Source organism: Agelaius tricolor, unplaced genomic scaffold, assembly GCF_023055355.1.
Source record: "Agelaius tricolor isolate 1412-34295 unplaced genomic scaffold, bAgeTri1.0.p SCAF_10, whole genome shotgun sequence".
Taxonomy (NCBI): Eukaryota; Metazoa; Chordata; class Aves; order Passeriformes; family Icteridae; genus Agelaius; species Agelaius tricolor.
The window spans coordinates 20,769,894-20,788,133 of NW_027269270.1; the positions used below are offsets into that span (position 1 = coordinate 20,769,894).

General features: G+C 65.1%; 3 protein-coding genes across 7 annotated transcripts; all 3 read right to left on the reverse strand.

Annotated features, from left to right (window-relative positions):
* Positions 1-414: 414 nt before the first annotated feature.
* Positions 415-6,075, reverse strand: CTDSP1 (CTD small phosphatase 1). Of its 2 annotated transcripts, none has more exons than XM_071435170.1 (7): positions 4,141-4,818; positions 3,785-3,927; positions 3,527-3,628; positions 3,233-3,289; positions 2,681-2,773; positions 2,231-2,416; positions 415-2,124 (listed from the first exon to the last, which is right to left on the reverse strand). In XM_071435170.1, the coding sequence occupies exons 1-7, from the start codon at positions 4,370-4,372 to the stop codon at positions 1,996-1,998; spliced, it is 942 nt and encodes a 313-aa protein (XP_071291271.1). In that variant the 5' UTR covers positions 4,373-4,818; the 3' UTR covers positions 415-1,995. The 2 variants fall into 2 exon arrangements, with proteins under 2 accessions (XP_071291271.1, XP_071291272.1); XM_071435171.1 differs by lacking the exon at positions 4,141-4,818 and adding an exon at positions 5,165-6,075 and having other exon boundaries at positions 418-2,124.
* A 2,506-nt stretch (positions 6,076-8,581) lies between these two features.
* SLC11A1 (solute carrier family 11 member 1) lies at positions 8,582-14,660 on the reverse strand. The gene is made up of 15 exons (XM_071435161.1): positions 14,462-14,660; positions 13,771-13,874; positions 12,971-13,093; positions 12,559-12,678; positions 11,726-11,832; positions 11,577-11,647; positions 11,416-11,483; positions 11,129-11,284; positions 10,833-10,991; positions 10,564-10,653; positions 10,256-10,375; positions 9,674-9,823; positions 9,520-9,593; positions 8,908-9,061; positions 8,582-8,828 (listed from the first exon to the last, which is right to left on the reverse strand). Exons 1-15 carry the CDS (start codon positions 14,580-14,582, stop codon positions 8,727-8,729), a joined length of 1,719 nt encoding a protein of 572 aa, XP_071291262.1. The 5' UTR covers positions 14,583-14,660; the 3' UTR covers positions 8,582-8,726.
* Positions 14,661-14,747: 87 nt separating this feature from the next.
* On the reverse strand, positions 14,748-18,130 carry CATIP (ciliogenesis associated TTC17 interacting protein). 4 transcript variants are annotated; one of them, XM_071435166.1, is made up of 10 exons: positions 18,094-18,130; positions 17,833-17,925; positions 17,375-17,587; positions 17,198-17,253; positions 16,792-16,878; positions 16,474-16,644; positions 16,166-16,290; positions 15,998-16,074; positions 15,817-15,901; positions 14,748-15,588 (listed from the first exon to the last, which is right to left on the reverse strand). In XM_071435166.1, exons 2-10 carry the CDS (start codon positions 17,906-17,908, stop codon positions 15,285-15,287), a joined length of 1,194 nt encoding a protein of 397 aa, XP_071291267.1. In that variant the 5' UTR covers positions 17,909-17,925; positions 18,094-18,130; the 3' UTR covers positions 14,748-15,284. The 4 variants fall into 4 exon arrangements, with proteins under 4 accessions (XP_071291267.1, XP_071291269.1, XP_071291266.1 ...); XM_071435168.1 differs by lacking the exon at positions 18,094-18,130 and having other exon boundaries at positions 17,459-17,587; positions 17,833-18,023; XM_071435165.1 differs by lacking the exon at positions 18,094-18,130 and having other exon boundaries at positions 17,833-18,023.
* Positions 18,131-18,240: the final 110 nt, after the last annotated feature.

The following is an 18,240-nucleotide window of genomic DNA, read 5'->3' on the forward strand; positions in this document are numbered from 1 at the left end:
GAGGAGGGCACAGCGTATGTGGTAGATTTACCCCTCCTTGTTAAGGGGCAGGATAGCCATCAATGTGGCACCAGGGGCCTTTTCCCCTGGAGGAGGAGGAGGAAGGAGTTTGGATGGAGGCACCAGGGCAGCCAGGGGGGGCTGTCCTCCAGTGTGAGGGTGTCCCCTTGGCACCAGGCAAGGGGTGGCACCTCAACCCTGCAGTCCAAGGGTGCTCCCCCTGCACAGACCTGTAGCACCCCCCCCGCCCAGGGGACTCAAGGGATCCCAGGGGCTCCGTGTCCCCACACTGTGCACAGCCACGAGTGACGCACGCGTGATACGGACCCTGCCCACACATGCACACACTCAGGACTACTCTTTCCAAGATGGTTTGACAGCTTTAATCACATGAAGGCACTTGGATCTGGTATCCCAGCCCTCCCCAGCCCCCCATGCTGCCTCTGCATCCCCCAGACCTCCCTCCTAAGGATGCCCAGGGCAGGGCTGTACACCCAGAGGCACTCGCTGGGCAGCGGCTGTGCTGGCGCCCTTTGACTTGTCTGACATAAAGTGCTGAGTCCAACCCTCCTGGCAGGGCAGGATGAGCCCGGGGCTGGCAGGGATCCAGGGAGCTGTGCTGCACCAGCCCCCACCACAGGGCAGGGGCTGTGGCTGTGGCTGGGGGCCCCTGCTCACCCCCAGCAGCGGGAGCAGGGCAGTGAACAGCACCAGAAAGCTAAAACCCTTCACACCCACCCCCCAAATACTGCCCCGCTCCCTGCGCTGGCACTGCGGTAAAAAGGCACCCATGATTTTTTGGGAAACCATTGCTTTTCCCTCTAAAAAGATATGAGGCATTGTCCATATTGTGACATTAAAAAAGGCCTGGCTGAGATCAGCCTCCCCAGGAAAACCCTCCCTGAGAGCCCCCAGACCCTCAAAGCCGGGGGACACCCTGGCACAAGTCCAACCCCACGGGGGTCAGGGCAACCCCAGGCTATGGGGGGGCTGCAGTGTCCCCCACCCTCTCCCAGCTGGGGACTGGGGAAAGGCTGGGAGGGGCACATTAAGGCTGGTATGGGGGTCCTCTCTCCCAGGACTAGCAGCCTTTGGTGAAGCTGCAGATGGATATGGAGCGAGGGGTGTGCCCCCTGCCACCGGAGGGGACCCTTCTGTGGGTGACCAGAGTGGCTCCCAGTGACACAGTGTAACTGGAGAGGGGGGAGGCCACCTCCCCCCCAAAAATGAGAAGAAACCGAAGTTGAAGGGGGCGAGTAAAGAGCCCCCCCCCCAGGCACACCCCTTGCAGGGCTAAGGGGGAACAGAGACACAGCGTCTCAAGGCACATGGGAGGCATCTGTGGCCAGGGGCTCAGCCCTGAGGCTGGGCTGCCCCTGCAAAACACAACCCCTAGGTGGGGGCAGCAGGCATGAGGAGAGGCAAGGACATGCCCCCTTCAAGGTGATCAGCTGCACCCAGGGCACAGTTAAGGGTATGGTGGCAGCCCTATGCACCAAGGGCAGTAAGACTCCCTGCGTTTTTGGAGGGTGACAAGGTGTTACCTGTCCTGCAGCCTCAGCAGACAGGGGCCAAGGGCTGCCAGCCTCCCAGCAGGCAGTCTGGATGGAGGGATCCAGTCCTCCCAAAGGCAGTGGAAAGCAGCAGCTGCTGACCCCACCCCCCTCCCCAGTCGGGGGACAGAGGGGAAAAGGACCTGAGAACCGTTTTGTGGAGTGGGGACACAGGTTGGGGGGGAAAGGGGCAGGAGCTGGACAGTGGGGGAGGATGGGACCCCCCAATAGGTCCTCAGCACAGCAAGGCAGTGGGTCACCCATGGCCCCCCTTCTCTGAGAAGGGGGGCACCCACATCTCCCACCAGCGGCAGGCACGGAGGGCACCCGCCGGGGCTGGGGAGGATGATGGGGGGCACACCGAGACCCTCCCTCCCCCAAAATAAGGCACCTGGCTCCCCCGGGGGTGCCCCTCGGCAGCACCCGGAGCGTGGGGGGGCCATTAGCTGTTAGTCCGCTGCTTCTTGAGCACTGCATACACGTCCTCCACCTTGCTGAGCCTCTCGAAGAAGGGCAGCAGGTCCAGCAGCTCTGTGTCCGCCATGTTATCGAACCAGGAGGCCACGGGCACCTGCAGGCAGCACAGGGGACAGAGTGGCACGGGGGACAACGCTGGGAGAGGGTCCCCCAGCACATGACCTCCCCAGGCGGCCCAGCCGTGCCCTGCGGGTACGTACGGCATTATCCGGGTGGAAGATGTAGGACGCGGGCGAGTTGTCCACGATGATGATGCGGCGCAGGTCGCGGCCCAGGCGGCTCAGGTCCTTCACGTAGTTGCCACGATGGAAAACACAGGATTCCCGGAAAAGCCGTGCCCGGAAAGCCCCCCATTTATCCAGCAGGTCAGCCACAGGGTCTGCATACTACAGGCACAAGAGGGGGATCACTATGGCACACCACACTGCCCTGCCCACCGCACAGTGGCACCCAGCTCTCACTGTGCCTCAGTTTCCCTAGCCAGTGCCTTGGAGGGGCAGGTAGGGAGGCTGTCCAGTGCTGGTGCTGCCTGTGGGTACACAGGGGACAAGAGGCCAGTGATGCCTGCAGGTGGGCAGGCAAGGGAGCTGTGCCACTGGAGGGGTGTCTGGGAAGGGGTGGGCGATGCCAGGGCAGGTCGGGGCACCCACCTTGGCCAGGCTGGCAGTGAAGAGCACGCACTCGAAGAGCTCGCCCATGCGCTGCAGGAACTCGTCCACGTGCGGCCGCTTGAGCACGTACACCTGTGGGCACGGACAGACGGACAGAGGGCAGCGCGCTGCTGGCACCGGCCACGGCTCACCTGGCGCCCCCACGTCCTGCCCAGGGGACACCTGTGACCCCACAGCCAGCAGCTCCCTGGCCACACCTCACGGGAGCTGCCCGTGGGGGCTGGGGGATGCCATAGCCCCACAGGAGTGTCCAGGGTGAAGAGTTTGGCCGGCTCCAGAGCCAAGTAACCGAGAACAGGCTGACTGCCCAGACCACAGCCTATCCTGGATTACTTGAAACCGGGGCTGGCCACTGCAGGAGGGCACCATGCCAGGGCACCCCTCACCTCCCTGCCCTGCAAAGAGAGGGGCACCCACCTCTGCCCCTGCAAAGCTGGCACCCTGATACCTCCCATTACCCCGGGATGGCTCCCGGTCCTGGGGGAGGTGGAATGATGCCCCCCTCCCAGCAGGCACCCACCCCGCTGTTACCTGGTGCATGATGCCATCGATTTCCACGGGAATGATGAAGTCGGCGTTGTTCACTGGCTGGGGAAGGGCACACCAGGATGAGCACTGGGCACACCAGGCACCCCCTGCCCAAATGCTGCCTGCTCTTTGCTCACTGTGCACCCCTGCCAGCCCCGCAGCCCCCTCACTGGGACACCCCAACTGAGCCAGCCAGGCTGTGCTGGGTGCTGGGCATCACTTTGGGGGAAAAGGGTGGCAGAGCAGCTGGGGGAGCATGTGGGGGAGAGGTGTGGGGTGGGCCAGGGCGTCCCCCACCTTGAAGGAGCTGTGCACCAGGGTCTCATCCAGGTCGATGACCACGCAGAGCTTGCTGGCGTCCTGCGGCTTGATCTCGGGCAGCAGGTGCTTGACAGCAGCCTGCAGCAGGGGGACACAGTCAGCAGGGTATCCACAGGGAGGCCAGAGGGGCACTGGGAGGAGCGACTGTTCACCCCCCAGCCCTGCCCACACCACAGGGGAGGCGCAGGGGATGGCAGCCCGGCCCCGCCGGTTCCGGGCTGGGGATGGGGTTACCTTGGGCAGTGCTCCGTTCTCCTCCACCAGCAGCGGCGCGCCGGTGGTGCCGGTGCAGGGCTCCCCCTCATCGCGGCACAGGCAGCAGAACAGAGACTGGAGAATGCTGCGGCTCCGAGGCTTCTTGGCAGGGGTCTGGGTACCTACGGGAGGGCACAAGGGGGGTGAGGGGTACCCCGGGGCACTCCCAGCACAGCACTGGGGGCCAGGTGAGCCATGTTTGGGTGCTGCCCCAGAGCCCCCGTGCCCTTATCAGACGCCGACACCCATCCGCTCGGCCTTCCTGCCCTGCCAAGCGACGGTGCCAGGGCAGCGTCGCTGACACCGGTGCTTGGTGACCCCCCGCAGCCCCTCACCCGGCACATCCCACTCCACAAGCGACCCCCGTGGAGTGGCCGGAGACCCTTTAGGAGGGCGCGGGGCTGAGCCCGGGGGCAACCGTGGGTTCGGGGCCGGTCCCCGCTGTCCCTCCCCGGGGGACACGGCCCCACTCGGGAGGGCGGGGGGGTCCTGGGGGCGGGGTCTCTCAGAGGGGGCGGGGCTTATGCCCGTTCTTTTCCCCGCCTCCAGACAACTCCCTCGTCTCATTGGCCGACTCGAGTGCACGGGAGGCGAGAGGCCAATGAGGACGACCGCCCGCCCCTGGGCGCCGTTCCCGCAGTCCCCATTGGCGGAGCGAGGGGAAACTGAGGCAGAGGAGCTGCTCCTGCCCACCCCGTGCCCCAGGGGCAGCGCGACGGCTCCAGCGGCCCCGCCGGGTCCGGCTCCTGCCGCAGCCCGGCCCGGGGCTGCACCCCGCCCTGGCTGTGCCCCCCTTTAGGCGGGCCAGGGCCCCGAGCCCGCAGTGGGGAGCCCGCGGGGCAGGAGCTGCCCACTGGGGACGGGGCCCATTCCCACGTTTGCTCCTCCCGGCCCTGGCAGCTTCCCAGGCCAGGGAGACAGGCAGCGGCCCCCGACAAACCCCCCTGGCGGGCTGGAGGGGACGCGGGGGACGGGACGCCGGCATGCAGCAGGGCGCCGGGAGCCCTTCCTGCCTCAGTTTCCCCGCCGGCGTTGCGCGCACCTCTCGCCGGCTCCGGAGAAAACAGCGCAGATAATCCGAGCAACGCCCCGAGCCTTCCAGGGCCCCGCCGGGCTCCGAGGCGGCCGGAGCACGGCCCCCAGCGCCCGGGCGGCTGCACACAGCCCCGCTCGCTCCGAGCTAAAGCCCCGGCGCATCTCCCAGCCCTGGGCGGCGGGATGCAGGGGGGCGGGCTGAGGCGGCGCGCAGCTCACCAAACCCTCCGGGAGCAGCCCCCGCAGGCCCCCAGCCCCCCGGGGACCTCCCCCTGTGCCGCGCAGGAAGGGGGTGCGGGGGAGCCATCTCCCCCTCGGCGTTACCTTTCTCCTGAAGCGGGGCGCTCCCCTCCTCCCTGCTAACCTGGGCGATGATGGACTGGTGCTCCATGGGCGCCGGGGAGGGGGGGTGGGAGGGGGCGGCCCCCCCCGGCGCGGCCCCCGGGGGGGGAGGCGGGGCGGGGGCCGGCGGCGGCGCGGGGCGGCGGGCGCGGGAGCGGCGCCGCGGAGGAAACTTTGTTACAACATGGAGTTTCCTCCGCCCGGGCTGGGGCTGCAAACATGGATCCCGGGCGCGGTTTCAAGGAACCCCTTAAAAGGGCAACGACGGCGGGGGGGGGGCCCTCCTCCTTCTCCCTCCTCCTCCCTCCTCACGGCACCCGCGCCGCCCGGCAGGAGTGGGGGTCCCCGCCGAGCCGCGATTGGGACCCAGGCGGGGAGTGTTCTGTGGTTTGGCTGGGAAGGACACCCCCCCACTTGCTCCATGGTGACCGTGCAGGAGGCCCCGACACGCCGCCGGGCTGTCCCACAGTCCCGCTCAGAGAGCGCGGAGAGGGGGATCAGTGCTGCTGTCACCCCACATCCTGCTGGCAGCCCGGGGATCCCTCTGCAGCTGCCCCCGGCGTATGTGCCCGTCCCGCCAGAGCCCCTGCACTAGCGGCTCAAGGCTGGGGGTCCCCCATTTTCCCGAGGGCACATCCCGCACTGCCTGCCCCGGCCAGCCGTGCGGGACAGCAGGTGCTGCGGGCTGCACCAACAACCGCCGCGTTTTCTATCCTTCTTTCTCCTGCAATCCCCCCATTATTTTGGCAATTAATAAGTCTCTATTATCAATACGTATCTTTCCTTACAACTCCTTCCCTCCTGCCTTCGGCGGGCTGTTTCCAGGCGCTTTCTGAAAAGCGACTCTTGACGGGAGCTTGTGGATGGCACAAATTCTCAATCCGCCCCCCAAGCCCCCCAAGCGCAGCATCCCCCAGCCCCCTCCCCTCGCTAGCCTTGGGGGGCTCTGTCCGGGCAGCCTCTCACCGCCGTGCCCCCCAACCCCGCCCCGGCAGCGGCCGGCCCTGGAGGGGCCCGTCCCGGTCCCCACCCCGCCACCGCGGGGGCAGGAGATGCTGCGCGCTCTGCCAGCGCTGCCTCGAGGGTGCAGCAGGTTGGAAATCTCTCATCTGAGCTCAATGGAAATCTTTCCACCTCTCCCGCCTGCGGTTTGGGAGCTTCAGGAGGTGAGATCGCCTTTTCTGGCCCAATGCCCACAGGGACCGCACTGGGGAATGGGGTCCGGGACTGGGAGGTGCCCGCACAGGGAGCCGCGGTGCTGCGGGGCAGGCGGAGCTCTGGCCGTACAAAAGCCGATTTCCACCTGCCGTTCCTGCACTCTCGGCTCCACACGGGACATCCCGGCACCACGAGCCATGGCAGGGACCAGCCCCTGTTGGGAGCAGGGACATTACATCCTGCCACCCCCTCCGCCGGTTCTGACGGCGGGCAGCGGTCGTGCCTCAGTTTCGCTGCCCCTCCTCTGTACGGCAGCAGCCTCCCACATCGGGCAGCCACCGCTGTCTCCTGGCCCAGCAGGAGGAAAAGGAAGAAAGGGGCTGTGCTTTCTCTGCTCTCTATTTTGGGCTGACCCCTGTGCTCCTTTAGCCCAGGTGGAGCTGGATGGGATGTCTGCCTCATCCCCAGCATCTGGCTGGGCTGGGCTGCTGGGGGATGCTGCTCTCTGTGGGGACAGCTGCAGAGGCCACACACTTGTCCCCTGCAGGACCCCTGTCCCTTTGGCTACATCCTCCTCCTCCTCTTCCTCTCTCCCTGATGAATCCAGACAGGCCCTGTTAGTCCTCCAATTAATGCAATTAGAAAAGTCTCCGGGCCAGTGCCTGCAGCGGTGGTTGGAGCACTACTTCCAGTTCCACTGCCTGCTTGGGGGCAGGTTGAGCTGGGAAGCTCAGGGAGACGCTGTCCCTGTCCTGGGGCTGTGGGACAAGCCCAGGCCAGGAGTAGGCAGCGCCCAGCTGGATTGTTTGGGCTGCAGGGTGAGGACACAAGGCAGAAAAGCATCAGGCTCCACTCAATCGGGCACTCAGGGACCCTTCTGTCCCACCCCACTGCTCCTAGATTGGGGTCCTGGAGGCTTTCCCCTGTTCTCCAACCTAGCCCTGGCTGCTGTGCCCCACCAAGAGCAGCCCCACGGCCAAAAACCCACAGAGATAGTGTCCCGCTCCAAGACCTTTCTCCTAAGGGTTGGGTGGAGGCAGGGCTGAGGGTGCTCTAGGTTGCAGGTGTCCCTGGGCTGAGGGTGTTCTGGGTTGCAGGTTCCAGCTGGAGAACAGCAAACCCCACAGGCATAACCCTGCAGATCCCAGTCCCCCCAGCCTTCCGCCCGCTGAGGACCCCCCCAAAGCTTTTGTACCCCCGGGCAGGTGCACCCCGAGCCAGGGGCGTCTCCTGCTCCTCCTCCCGTGGCTCGGTGGGCTGAGCCCCCGCCTTTCAGGGGAGCCCCCGCCTTTCAGCGGGCCCCACAGCTCTGGCCCCTCCTTCAGGCCGGGCCACCGCGGAGGCGGGGGAGGCACCGCCCCACCCCGTCCGCCATCGCCCTTTTAAGGAAGGGGACATTCTTCACATAAACAAGCGCGGCCCCCGGGAGCGGGGGGGGGGGGGGGGTCCCCTTCCCGGGGTGGGGGGCACGGGCTGGGGGGGGTGCCCGGCCCCAGAATTCCCCGTCCAGCAGCGGGGTCGGGAAGGGGGATTTTGGGTGGGGGGTCCTGGGCAGAGGGGGGAGCCTTGAAACGGCCAGGGAGCGTCTCGCAAGTGCGAACCGAACCGCGGCGGGGCCGAGCGCGCCGGGACCCCCCGCCCGCCGTGCGGGACCCGGGCGGCTTCGCATCCGCATCCGGCGGTACCGGCGGGCGGGAAACGGGGCATCCGGGGCGGAGAGGGCACGGACGGGCCCCCCACCGCCCCGCTCCCCCCGGCGGAATGCGAAAAGCTGGCGCCGAGCCCCCACGCGTTGGCAACCCCGGCCACTCCCCCGCCCGGGGCAAAGGGGCCGCCCCCGGGGTACGGGTGGGCCCGGGGGGTTCCCGCCCTACACCGGGGCCGCGCAGCAGCAGCGAGGCCGAGGCCGGGTTCCAAACGCGCCGTTTATCAGCCGTCCCCTTCCCCCCGAGTTTCGGAGCCCCCCGTGGGGATGGGGCCGGTCCCGGGCGGCGGGGGGTGCTTAGCGGTCCCCGGCGGTGATTAGCGGTCCCCAGCGGTAATTAGCGGTCCCGGGGGCCGGCCGTTCCCGGCAGTAATGAGCAGGGGAAGTCTCCGACGCGGCTCATTCGCTGGAGCGTCTGTGCCAGTGGATGGGAGAATGTCCCGCTCTATCCCACTCCCCTCGCATCCAGCTCAGACCAGCACCCCGGAATTGGCGGGGGTTGGGGGTGGGAAGAAGCGCTGAATGCTCAGATCCTGGGGGGAGGTCTGTCTGTCTGTTAACCCTTTCCTTGTTGGGTGCATCTCTGGCTAAAACATGCCCGGACTCAGAGTGGCAGCAAATCCGTGTCCAGGAGGCTGCTTCGGGCAGGGACATGGGGATAACAGGCAGGGATGGGATCTGTCACCGGGTCTCTTTTGGGTCGAGGGTGAGACCGAAATTGAAGCGGCTGTGGTGTCCCCGGGCCAGGAACCGGGCTCCGTGTGCAATGCTGCATGTCCAGATCTGCAGGGGCAAAGAGGACAGGTGGATGAGCACCCACCAGGGACACTGTCCCGCCCCTACCCCGCGGTGCCAGCCCTACCAGGTAGGCGACGAAAGCCACGTAGGCAGCCAGTAGCAGGCTCAGGGGAATGTGGTACTCCAGGCCATGCAGTGTTGGCAAAAAGTCCACCACGAAGTAAATGTTGATGGCGCAGACCAGCCCAGTTATGAGGGTCATCAGCACCTTCCCCGGGCTGCAAGCAGGGCAGTGGACATCAGTGCCAGGGCAGGACCACCCAGCCTGTGCGCCACTGGGCACAAAGGGCTGGGGGAACTGAGTTTGTAGGTGAGCCAGACCCCAACTGGAACATCTCTGCACCCCACAGCTATATTTCACCCCGTGGTTGTGACTCTAGGTGTGGATTTTGGCCACCTTCCAAATCCAGGACTAGCAGTGCCAGGAGGTTGCTGAGGGTCCAGGGGTGCCCAAGGAACCAGATGTGTCACTGGGAGGAGGATGACGAGGGTAGTGATGGGGTCTGTTCCGCTCTGGCTGCCCTGGGCAGGTGGGAATGAACATATCCCTCCAATGTCTGTACACTAATTGCCCCATGGCATGGTTTGGGGGGGCAGGATGGGCCAAAGGGAAGGTGCCTGCAGCCAGAGCTCCCTGCTCTGCCTCCCCTGTGCCTCCCCGTGCCCTAGCACTCACAGGCTGTTGCTGAAATCCTGCATGAGTGGGTGCAGGCTGGTGAAGGTGAGCACAGGCAGGACGGCAAAAGGCAGCTGAAAGGAGAGCGGGATGGGGATGTCATGGCTGCCAGGCCAGGGTGTTTGGGGCAGGTGATGCCCTCCCACCCCCTTACCAGGATGCTCTGCAGGGCGTTGAGCAGGTCATTCATGCCTGTGAGGTGGCTGATGTCCTTGAAAGCGGCCACCAAGACAGTGGGCAGGATGGCAAAGGAGCGGGTGAGGAGCACCCGGGTGAAGCGGGACCAGCGGAGCTGTAGGAAGCCCTGGAACACGGCAGAGCCCGCACCATCGCTGTGCCTGTGTCCCTCCAAAACCCTGGCTGGGGGGAACATGGGCGGCATCTCCCCCTCCTTTGTGCCAGGGCACTGAGCGGGCTCTTGCAGGGCTGCCGGGCCCCACTAGGTGTCAGCTCCGACTCGTTAACAGAAGATCTAATTAATTAGGGAAACATTGCGTGGGGCACCCACAGGGTGAGTGGGTGGGCACTGTCTCCATCCCACCTCCTGGGGAACAGGGACACTGGTGCTCGCAAGCTGCCACCCAGCAGCTCCCTGCAGGAATGGTGGGCAATTAACGCTTCCAAGCACTCCTGGGGGGGTGTGCTGCCCATAGAACCCCCTGCCCAGGGCTCACCTGTGATTTCCCTGCTCTCAGCCCCTCCCCGTGGGGCAAGGGCCAGCATCCCTGTCTCTCACCTCCATGACGAACTGCCCTGCATAAGTGCCGGTCATTGTGGAGCTCTGTCCTGCTGCCAGGATCCCGATGCCCCAGATGTACAGTGCCACTGCCCCGAAATAGCAGCCCAGGATGACACCCTGTGTAGGGACACTCCAGTGGGCACCCTAAAGTGTCCCCTACCCCAGGCATTCCCATCAGCTCCCAGATCTCTAGCGGGGTTATAGCCCCCCCCCCCCCCCCCCCCCGCGCCAGGGGTAGATGGGGAGAGTGACATGTCCCCCAAATGGGAATGGATGCTCACTGGACACAGCCTGGTGGCACTCACCCCCTGGTAGATATCCACAGAGACTGTCTCGTTGTTGGTGGGGAAGATGCCGGCGTAGTGACTGATGCTGCTGTTGATGCACTTGTTGTGCTGTAAGGCATGGCAGGCACGAGTGTGACAGCCACCCAGCAGCTCCCACAGGCACAGAGGATCCCCACACATCACCTCTCAGGGAAGGAGAACGTGCAGTCCCCAGGGGATGCTGGTCCCACCCATGTCCACAGCTGGGCACAGCTGCCATCTCCCTGTGGCCGTGAGGTGACACTCACCACGTCCTCGTTTCGCTGGTGGTAGAAAGCCTCGCCGAAGACCGCCATGACAAAGAGGTTGATGAGGAAGGAGACAAAGAGGGCCAGGCAGGACTCGGTCAGGAAATACATGTTGGCCTCCTGCACCGCCTCCTTCTTGGAGCGGTCGATCACACGTGTCTGGGCATGGCCAGTGGCATGGGTGACAAGGGGTCACCTGAGCATCCCTGTCCCAGAGCCAGGGCCATCTGGTCCCCACCAAGTGTACCCTGAGGCACCCTGACAGAACTGTGCCCATGGCAGTGCCTTGATCTCACCTTGACCAAGGAGGAGTGCAGGAAGATGTTATGGGGCATGATGATGGCGCCGATGATGCCCATGGCCTGCAGCAGCTCCTTTCGCCCGCAGCCCGGGCAGCTGGGCAGGAAAATGCCCTTCAGCACCTCCACCTGCCTTGGCCTCACCACCACGTACTGGGAAGCAGTGAGAGGGGGCACTGTGAGCTGCCACCCCCCTAGCACAGGCTGGTAGCACGGGGACACCGTGTGGTGGGGTCCCTTGCCAGCCTTGCAGGAAAAGGGTTGTCCCCAGCTCCCCCCTTCACCTCATAGCCAAAGGTCAGGGCCATGATGGCGATGAGGAGGCCGAAGAAAGCCTCCAGTTTGCGGAGCCCTAGAGAGGTCAAGAGATGGGGTGGAACAGAGCAGGGGACACTGGTGCCACATGGGCACTGACAATACCCCCAGCCCTCATCCTGGTGCTCACCATACTTATCGAGGAAGAGGAAGAAGAGGGTGTCCACGATGGTGATAAGGACCCCAGCCCAGAGGGGGATGCTGTGGGATGGCCAGGAGTGGGATTAGATACATGGCCCTCTGTGGTGCAGGGCTGGGGGTGCCTGTGGGGAGGCTCACCGGCCAGCTGAGAGCAGGCTGAAGGCAATGGCTGTCCCGATCACCTCCTGCATGTCAGAGCCAATGATGGCGATCTCAATCATGAGCCAGAGCAGCACGCGGGGCACCTGGAGGGGACCATGAGGTGCCTGAGCCCCCAGTGGTGCCTAGCTCTGGGCAAGCTAGCTCAGCATCCTGGGTGCAAATCCCTGTCTCCAGGCTGTAGCAGAGCAGCATGGGGACCCAGAAGACCCCTCTCAACACAATCTCAGGATGAAAGATGGATGCTAAATCCGAGCCTGTTCCCCTCCTCATCCCTGCCCCAGTGAGAGCTGAAGATAGGATCTGTCTGTCTAGACAGAAGGGTTTGAGGGAGGTGGGGCAGAGGAATGCATCCAACCCTCCTTTTGGGGACATGTCATTCACCCAGCTCATTCCTCCCATCAGGATCTTGACACTTAGATGGGACTCCCAACTCCCCCCTCCTCTGTCATGTGATCCCTCCTCTGGAGCTCCCCCCACTTTCTGCCCCAACACGCTCAGGCTTTCCCGCGTCTCCGCTTCGCGTTGCTGCCCCACGCCTGGGCTCACTCCCGCGGGGACGCTCTCATGTGTCCCCAGGTCACACCGGCACACTGAAGCAGCTGCTTACCACCTCTCACCCCGGGCCCCTGCACTGCAGGGGTGGGGCACTAGGTGGGGGACAGCAGGGCTTGGGGGGCTTTGGGGAGCCCCTGAGAGAGGCAGGTTGCTCACAGCATCTTCCTGCTCCTCTCCAGCCCTGCAAGGCCCTGCTAGGACTGTCACCAGCCCAAGCACAGGGTCCCAGACTGTCACTCCCTGTGGTTGCTCACCTTGGGGTAATAGAGGTAGCAAATCTCGCCCAGGTCCTTCCCGGTCACCACGCCTAGACGGATGGCGAGGCGCTGGCACAGCAGCCCCAGGACGGTGGCCCACAGCAGCACCCACAGCAGCTGGGGGGCGGGAGGGAGGCAGGCAGCAGGGACTGGGTGTGCTGGGCAGGACCCAGCAGCCCGGGGGTCCCCGGTTCAACCAGGGTTTCAGGGAAGAGAGGGGGTGCAGGTGCTCTCCCAGCCCAGTCAGAGGGGCGCCCCCCGGCACCCCAGGGTGTGCTCACCCTGTGCCGAGGCCCCCTTGCCCTTCCTGCTCCCGGGCCGGGGCAGCCAGCTGCCATGGGCAGCCGTTGGCGCTGGAGAGGTTGCGAAACCCCCGCCTGCTTCCTGAGCCCGGGGGGAGCCGGCTCACCTTGAATCCCGCCAGTGCCCCGCCCTGCAGGTCCGACTCCACGTTGCCTGGGTCCAAGTAGGCGATGCTCATGAGGAAGCCGGGACCGGTGAAAGCCCAGAGTTTCCTGAAGCTGAACCCGGGCTGGGACAAGGCAGCAGGTCAGAGTCGGGAGCTCCGTTCAAAGCCAGGGTCTCCTAATCCAGCCCCCTTAGGCCGGTGCTGCCCGCACGGATGTGTTTAGCACACGGAGGGCATTTTCCTGACAGTTTTGGAGAGGGAATGCTGCCCCCAGCCTCTCCCTGTTAGCAGCAGTGCTGGAGGGGCAGTGAGGCCCCTCTGACCCATTGGACAGTGGTTTGCAGGGGGGTCCCAGGGCTGTCAGGCACCCATGGGATTCCACTGCTGTCCTCTGCTTTTGCTACTCTAGGGAATACTATTTCTTCCCCTTCTCTGTTCCACTGCCCCGAGACCAGACAAGGATGGGGGGGCTGGTGGGGTGCAAGCAGCCTTGGGGAGCCCCACTGGGCTCATCCATGGGTGGCCCAGGAGTGTTGTGTGAGCTGTGGGGTGATCCTTGTGGCTGGGTAGCACCTTGCCCCATTGTCTCAGTTTCTCCACCTGGAAAACTCTAAGCATGGAAACACTCAACCTGGGGCCATGACTTGCCTGAGCTAGGTCTGGGGGGCTGGGGGCATGTCCCCAGGGCATGACCAAGACACATATTCCCCACTGCAGTGGCCCTTTGCCTCCCCACCTCCAGCTCCCTGCAGCACTGTCCCGTTCCCCTGCCCTCCCTGAGAGAGCCGTGCAGCACCTACCCCACTGCCCTTGGGAATGCTGATGAGCTCATCGAGGTAGGTCTGGGCCTGGGTGCCAGGGCGCTGTGGGGGCACGGGGCCCCTGTTCAGGGACCTGGTGAGGCCTGAGGGGGACAAGGAAGAGGAAGGGAGGTGGCAGCCTGCCAGGGGGACAAGGACACTGGTGGGCTGGCAGCCCTGGTACCAGCTTCCTTCAGTCCCACCTGACCCTGCCTGATGAACCCTATGAGGGAAAAGCACCAGTTTTCCAGGGGGGGCATGAGGATGACTATTTGGGATCTATCAAAGGCCACCCAAAGGGATCAGATGCTGCCTCCAGCTCAGGCGTCCCTAATACCCCTGGTCTGAGCCCTGTCTTCAGCAGTCCAAGAGCCAAGTGCATTTCTGGGCAGCAGGGACAGGAGGGGACCCTACTCCAGCTCCTGCTGCTGGATGGGCATAGAGTGAGGACAAGAAGCTGGTACTGGTCCTAATCCCCCCTTTGCAGCCCACCTGCATCCTGGGAATTGGTTGAATCACATTCCCAGGCTCGAGGGAACAGAGGATGGGGCAGGTGGGGAATCCAGGACAGGCTGGGGGGGATGGTGCCCACTGAAAGATGGAGCACAGCCAGGGGTCCCAGGGTGGAGGGAAGGGGGTCTAGGGGATGAAAGGATGCACAAGGGGTCCCAAGAAGTGTTGGGAGGCTCACCTGGTTCCAGTGATGCCATGGATGGACCCGATCCAGCCACAGTGCTGAGGCTTCCTGATTTCAGCTCTGAGTGCAGTGCCCGCTGCCCTGCCTTTAAAGGATCCCCCCGCAGTTGTGTCATCCCTCCCCCTCCTCAGGAGGAGAGGAGGAGGATAGGAGAAGGAAGTGCTCCTTCCCTACCCTTATGAGCACACACAGTCTCAGTTCCCCCCCCTCCCGTGCCAGGAGGCCCCTTCCCTCTCCTTCCCTCCCCTTCCCTCCCTTCCCTCCCCTTTGCCTCACACACGTGCAAACACGAGGTACCCTCGCTGGGCGTGGGAGCACTTCTGCGTGTCACTGTCCATCACATGCCAAAGGCTCTTCTGGGGTGACTGTGGGGACAGGGGACAGTGTCCCACAGGGCGAGAAGGGAGGGCTGGCCCCACGGGAGTAGGGGAAATGCCATACAAGTGGGAGTGAGGAGGAAGCAGGCACGTGTTGCACAAGGAGATCAAAATGCAGCCTTGGCTGCTGGGGAAGCACCCAGCCAGGCGGGCTCTGGGGCGCAGGGTGCTCACATCACACCAAGGATGGCGTGCCAGCGTTGCAGTGTCAAGCTGTGCCAACAAAAGTGGGTGCTCTTCTGCCAGCCAGGCTGTGTCCCACAGGGAGATGGGCAAGGGGTGTCCCCCAGGAACATGTGGGGTGGTGCCAGGTGCAGGGATGTGAGCCTGGCCCTGCTCCACAGTATGCTCCAGGCACCCCCACCCCCTAAGCGAGGGCTGGAACAGCTGGGAGAGGGACAGGGTTCCACCAGAAGGAATGGTGGGGTTCAGCACACAGCTCAGCTCCACCTGCCCTCCCTGAGCCTCAGTTTCCCCAAAGCAAACAAGACTGGACAGGCAGTGCTGGCTGCTTTATTTGCTGTCAGCTGGAGGGTGGCCAGCTGGGGAGCTGGGGAGGGGGCTGGCAGCCCCAGTGGAGGCAAAGGGGGTCCCAATGGGCCTCTGGTGGGCGAAGAATTCCGCAGCAAAGGAGATGGTGTCGTGTGGCTGCTGGTGGAGCAATGCCTGGAGGAAGTCAGACAGCAGTGCCCGCACCTCTGGGTGCTGCTGGAGGTAGGCAGCATGGGAGAGTTGCAGCTCCTCCTGCAGTGGGGTGGACAGGATGGGTGGGGTGGGCATGAACACACATTTTCCCCCTGGGCACTGTGCCAGGGTGAGGGGGACAGGAGCCTGGGTCCTTTCCCACACTTAGGACGGTGTGAGGAAGGATGTTTGTCCCCTGCCCCCTCTGTGTGGGGGCACACCAGGGGAGACCCTGCTGGAGACTGGCACAGCCCCAGGTCCCCTTGTCCCCATGTCTACCCATCTTACCTTCCTGTCCAGGAAATAGGAGTAGAGCTCCATGTCCTCCTCCCAGTCCAGGGGTTCTTTGGGGAAGGGGAGCTGGGGCTCAAACCTACCTGGCAACAGAAAGGCAGGGCAGGGTGTTTCCCCTGGACAGCGGGGAGGGGCTGCCTGTGCTGGGGGAGCACAAACCTCCCCTGCTCAGTACCTGACTTGCTGAGGATGGACTCATCCTGGAGAAGCATCAGCACTGGGGAGCCAATCTGCATCAGCTGAGCCAGATGCCTGAGAGGGGAAGCAGAGCCCTTGGCCTTCCCATCGTGGGTCCCTCGGGCCTGGCAGGGCTGGGTGCCCCTGGCCGGGGCGCTGCCCTTACCCGCTGGGCAGGAAGCTGCTGTGCCACACGCTGGGGGCGCCTGTGCTGGCGCGCACGGCTCGGCGGATCACGAACACCTCTGTCTCTGCCGAGCCCACCGCCTGCCGCTGGATGCCCAGGGCAGACTGGGGGCGGTACAGCCAGGGGTCAGCCTTGGCTCGGTCACCCCTGCCCCCAGCTGCCATCCCCACGTGTCCCCCCATGCTGCCCACCACATTCTGCCCACTCCCACTTCCCGCATCCCACCCTGGTGTCCCAGCCTGACCCAGACCCGCCCGTCCCACTGGCCCTCCCGGCTGGCGGCTCACATAGCTGAAGGTGCAGAGGTCGCCCTCGCTGTTGATGGCTGGGAAGACGAGGCCGGGGGGCATTGTCTGCCGGCGGGCCAGCACCCGCAGCAGCAGGAGGCTGGCGCCCTCCAGCAGCCGCGCCCGCAGCCTGGCCCGGCCGTACGAGAAGCTGTGGCACCGCGGCTCTGCCTGCAGAGAGACCTGCCTGCCTCATGGGACAGCCACAGATGCTGTCCTGCATCCCCAGGGGCAGCATCCCCCCCGAGCTGGGCAGCCCGGTGAGACAGGCCAGCTGTGCTGTCCCCTGCCGGGATGTCACCCTGCCCTCAGCCTCACCCCTCCCTCCTGCAGGGTCCTCGTCACCGTCATCCCGTGCTCGTGGCTCACAATGTGGGTCGTCTTCTCGGTGGGGTGTGGTGTGAGCTGCGGGAGGGGTGAGAGGCACGGGGTGGAGGGCAGAGCCAGGGCACCCCTCCTCTGAGGGGGCGACTCCAGCCCCGCTGTCAGTCGGGTACCACAGCAGATGCATTGTGGGAAACTCCCCACCCCAGCTGCCACCCAGAGGGGGGATGGGGACCAGGCTGGTGGGGCAGAGCTGGAGTCTAAGCATGACGAAGGACACCAGACTACCCACAGCAGCCTTGCAGGGGGCACAGCCCCCAGGAGGGCACCACTGCAGGGCACACCCCAGGGCAGCGGGTAGGACGCAAGGAAGGGGAAATGCCACCACCATATCAGTCACCTCCAGGCACTCCTGCTCCTCCTGCTCCAGGGTCTCCAGCTGCCAGGTCACATAGGCTGGCAGAACAAAGCCATGCTCAACCAATCCTGTTGGATTGGACAGTCCCCGTTCCCAGCCCTGGGGGCTGGTGGACAGGGAGGGGAGGAAGGAACCCCCCAAAGGCCATCCCTGGCTCACCCTTGAGGGTGCTGGAGGCAGGCACACCATTCTGCTTGCCTCGGAACCTGGTTTGCACCAGGATGCAGCTCTGCATTGGCGCACCTTCCTGCTGATAGGGTGCCCACTGGGCTGCCATCCACCACTGGCCCTGTGCCTTGTCCCTTGGTGAGGCCCCCACGGCCACCACTGCCAGCGTCTCAGCAAAGAGGCACCTCTCCAGCTCCTTCAGCCCTGCATAGAGGGATGGTGACCCCAGCACAGAGGGACAGTGACCGCGAGGAGATGGTCACTCTGGTCACTCCCTCCCAAAGTGACTGCCGCCCCTGCAGACGTGCTCCCTGTCTCCATCCCCCCCTGCAGGCTGGGCCGAGCCCCTCGCCATTTATCCCTCTCAATCCCTCACTCTCCGGCTCCCTCCTGCCGGGCCCGGTGCCCTCACCCTGCAGGACAAGGGGGAAGCTGGAGGAGGCACGCACCGATGAGGCTCAGGAACTCGGCAGCGGTGTCCGCCACGCTCGGGCTGTCCCGTGGGCGCTCGGGAGGGGGCTCCATGACTCGCCTGGGGGCTCCTGCTGCCGGGGTCTCAGTGAGGGGGCGACGGGGCTCCCCCGAACCGCGGGACCGCCCCACGCGTGACCCTGGGGGGCAGTGACACCCACCCCGCCTCCGCAGCCCCCAGCCCCTGTCGGGTCCCCCCGGGCCCCGCCACCCCCGGGTCCCCGCCCTGCCGGACCCACCCCGTGCCCCCGACGCGTCTCCGTCTCCCGGCAACGCCCTGGCCCCACCCCTTAAAGGGGCCGCGCCCCGCCGCGGGGTTTAGCGCCGGGGGGCTCCCGGCGAGAGAGAGAGGGAGAGAAAAGGAGGAACCGAGGGGGAGAGAAAAG